At 51.4% G+C, this 3,918-nt stretch overlaps 1 protein-coding gene across 1 annotated transcript; it reads left to right on the forward strand.

The window, feature by feature from the left end:
* The first annotated feature begins 833 nt into the window (after window positions 1-833).
* On the forward strand, window positions 834-2,223 carry LOC130035032 (C-C motif chemokine 13-like). Its single transcript, XM_056126518.1, has 3 exons — window positions 834-909; window positions 1,639-1,753; window positions 2,031-2,223. Exons 1-3 carry the CDS (start codon window positions 834-836, stop codon window positions 2,221-2,223), a joined length of 384 nt encoding a protein of 127 aa, XP_055982493.1.
* Window positions 2,224-3,918: the final 1,695 nt, after the last annotated feature.

A 3,918-nucleotide genomic window follows, 5' to 3' on the forward strand; every position in this document is an offset into this window, starting at 1 on the left:
CATGCAAGAGTCCTTCTGAAAGCAAAGGGTCTGGACACAGCAGTGGTTTTCAGTGCATTTCTATTTGGGCCTGAGGGCCCAAACAGTAACCTTTCTGCAGTGTGAGCAGCTCCTGAACTCAAACCAACAGCCTCCATATGGGACTGGTGCAGAAAACTGGGCTTGGAACAATAAGGTTCCTGCCACAAAACGAAAGTGTGAATTTGTGCCGGAGCGATAGTACAGTGAGTAGGACATTTGCCTTACATGCGGCCGACCGGGGTTTAATCCCCAGCATCCTATATGGTCCCCTGAGCACCGCCAGTCATTCCTGAGTGCAAAGCCAGGAGTAACCCATGAGCATTGCCAAGTGTGACCCAAAAAGATAAAAAAAAAATAAGTGTGAGTCACCTCGGTGATTTTCTATAATAGATTAACTTTTCCTCTGACACCAGCACTCAAGTCCCATGGGACTTGTGATTACTTAGTGCCTTTCTAGGGCCCAAACATGTTCCCTGTCAATGCACATGGTGGCAACTCCTGGTCAGGATGTTGCATATGATGACCCAAGCCCTCTACAGGAGAAAGGAACTGCTCCCAGACCCTTTGTCCATCTGCTGCAGCCTCAGCTTCCTCCTTGCTTTTCCTGGAAATCGTGGCAACCCCCTCTCCAACTCAGCAGATCCTGAATCCCTCTCCACTTCCCCAAGGCTTGACCATGATCCTGTCTAGGCACAGAACTGCCTGAGAGCACCCCACCCCATCCTCATGGCTCCTATAAAGACAGGCCAAGCCCCAGACTGGCAGAGAGGTCAGAGAGCCCAGCAACGCACCCCAGTGTGTCCTCCTGCACCATGAAGGTCTCCGCTGTCCTTCTGTGCCTGCTTCTCACAGCTGCCACCCTCAGCACTCAGCTGCTCGCTCGGCCAGGTGAGCCCCCTCACTGTCCCTCCCTGCTCATCTTTGTACCCTTTCCTGAAAGGAAGCCTGAATCCCCATTCAGGACCCATCAGAGCAGCAGGGGTCCTCCCAGCTCCATGGAAAACATTTGGTTTATTTCGTTATGTTTTGCTTGGGGGCCACACCTGGCAGTGCTCGGGGCTTACTCCTGGCTGGTGTTCAGGAATCACTCCTGATTGGGCTTGGGGGCCATATAGGATGCTGGGAATTAAACCCTGGTTGGCCATAGGGAAGGCAAACACCGTACCCACTGTACTATCTCTCCAGTTCCTGAAAACTCATGGTTTGAAAGCAGAAAGCTGAGGGCCACACTCCCATCCTCGACCCTCGTCCCTCTCCTCCACCTCACAACCCAGGATCTTCTCTTGGTTCCCAGTTGAGTTTCCCTAACTCTGTATACTGGGGAGTCCAGCCAAGACCTTCCTTTGGCACCTCATAGTCCACAGCCCCTAGTCTTGCGGCTGAGAACATCCACTGCCACATTTGGCCCCAGGCCTGAGGTCCCACCCCACCCACCAGGGGATGGGGGTGGGGAGGGAGAGGCTGAGAGCAGAAAGCTCTGCAGATGGGGTACATAAGCCTCGCTCCTCCCTTCCTGCTTCACCTTGCCTCCCCTGCAGTTGCCTCCTACTGTGTACCAGCCAAGCAACGCCTCCGCACCTCCTAATAGGTTCCTTCTCTCTGCGCCTTTATTCCTAGATGCTCTGGGCCTCCCCTCCATTTGCTGTTACACCTTTAGCCATAAGAGGATCCCCTTGCAGAGACTGCTGAGCTATCAGAACACCAGCAGCCGGTGCTCCCAAGAAGCCATCATGTGGGTAGAATCACCCCTCTCACCCTCCTCCTACTCACCCTCCTCATCGCCCACCCACCCCACCACGCCCAGTTCTGCCTGAGACAAGATGCCCCATTAAGTCAGACTGGCAGGGGACCCTACAGTCAGAGGATGCGCTGTCATTCCACTCTCCGGCTGTCACACACAATGGGCTTGGGCCAAGTAACCCCACTGAGGAGCTGGCTGCCCACACCGCCACTGTGTGAAGGTGGCCCCACCATCTCTGTCTCACTGGGCCATCCTCTTTCTTTCACAGCTTCAGAACCAAGTGGGCCAAGGAGATCTGTGCCGATCCCAAGAACAAGTGGGTTCAGAATTACATAAAACACCTAAGCAGGAAATCGCAACACTCAGAAGTTGTCAATGCTTCCAAACCCATGCAAACCACTACCCCGGAGTCCTGGAAGTCTTCCACCCACACGCTGGCCAAGCTGGAGTACGAGGAATGACTGGGGATACTTCATCGGGATGGGCACCCTGGACTAACTCCACTGTAATCTTCAAATGGGTGCTTTTAGTTTTGTCCTGCAAAACACGCTTTGTCTTAAATATTATTTAATAGTATTTCCACACTTGCTGGAATATTTTTTTTGACTGTTGATGATTTTTTTAATGCTACTTGAGCGGTGGGTTTCGATGTGTTGGAGCCTTGCTCCTTCCCTGTGAGCTGGGTTTATGATCTCTCTCCAGCCCTTCTCCCCAGGGGCTGCACATATGTGTAAAATTCAGAAAATTAAGGACTACTACGGTCCAGTTCAAAGATGATTTGGGAACGTGGCTGTCCATTATGTTTTCAGAGAGAGATGGACGTCACCATCGAACTGCTGACTTTTTGCAGAAAAGACAGCTTTTAAATTAGACTTCGGTTATTTCTTTAGGGGTAATTTCCAACAGCAAGTAGAGGGCTCTCCAAACCGCTGGTAGATGACAGAGAATAAAAGGGGTTCAGGTGGAAGGAAGCCATGTCCATCCATGGGCTAGCCGGAGGATCTGGCTCAGCAATCAGAATATTCTAGAAAGTAGTTGCCTTTCCCAGGACTGGTTTCAAATTGATTTCCCTTTCCCCTGCCTTCCTGCCCCACATGGTCCTCCCCACTGGGCCATGAAACATAACTGGCCCCCGAAAAATAGGCAAATGCGGCTGAGAAGCACTAGGCTTGGACAGAGAAGTTGGGAAGTGGAAGATGGGTTAGAGGGGGATCAAGCTGCTTCTGCCAGAGCAGAGCAGGAATCTGCCTGCAGGGATCAGCTCTGTGGGTCTTGTGCTTTCCAGCACCATGTCGTTGGAGATGTGCAAAAGGAAGGTGGAGGGAAGATGGGAGAGGAATGTGCAATACCCAGGGGGATGCTGGGAGTCAGGACGAACATGGGAGGGAGGAACCCAAGGCGTTGGCATGGGAGGGAAGGGAGTGCCAGGAAGAGTTGCTGGTGATGGGGAGCAAGTCAGATTTGGCAAGAGGAGAGCGAGATCAACCTACTGGCATGGTCCAGGCAAGAGGGCACTCAGTGAAATGAGTCAGAAGAAGCACAGATCCTGGGCGATCTCACTTCTCTGTGGTCTGTAGAGTAACAGGAGGAGGAAATGCATCTTGTCAAATCAGGGATGACAGTTAACTCTAGATTATAGAAATGAGGAGAGGGAAGGAAAGAAATAAAGGAGAGAAGGAAGAAGAGGCAGCAGGAAGTAGCGGGGTAGGAGCCCCGGGCACATTGTTGTGATAGAGGTGGAGTAAATAGATATATCTAGACCACAGAATCAACCGTACTGGAAGCCAGCTTTAAAATGCACTTGTTAAGGAGACAGGTTGGGGGTGGGACGTGAACACTGGTGATGGAATGGCTGCTGGAACACTGTATGCCTGAAACTCTATTATGAACAATTTTGTAAATCATGGTACCCTCATATTTTTAAAAAATAGCACTGTAGCACTGTCCTCTGGTTGTTCATCAATTTGCTCGAGCAGGCCCAGTAACGTCTCCATTGTGAGACTTGTTGTAACTGTGTTTGGCATATTGAATACATCACAGGAAGCTTCAACCAGGCTTTTCCATGTGGGTGAGATACTCTTGGTAGCTTGCCGGGCTCTCTGAAAGGGGCCGAGGAATCGAACTCGGGTCGGCCAAGTCAGCCACGTGCAAGGCAA

This window comes from Sorex fumeus, unplaced genomic scaffold (genome assembly GCF_029834395.1).
Source record: "Sorex fumeus unplaced genomic scaffold, SorFum_2.1 ptg000063l, whole genome shotgun sequence".
NCBI lineage: Eukaryota > Metazoa > Chordata > Mammalia > Eulipotyphla > Soricidae > Sorex > Sorex fumeus.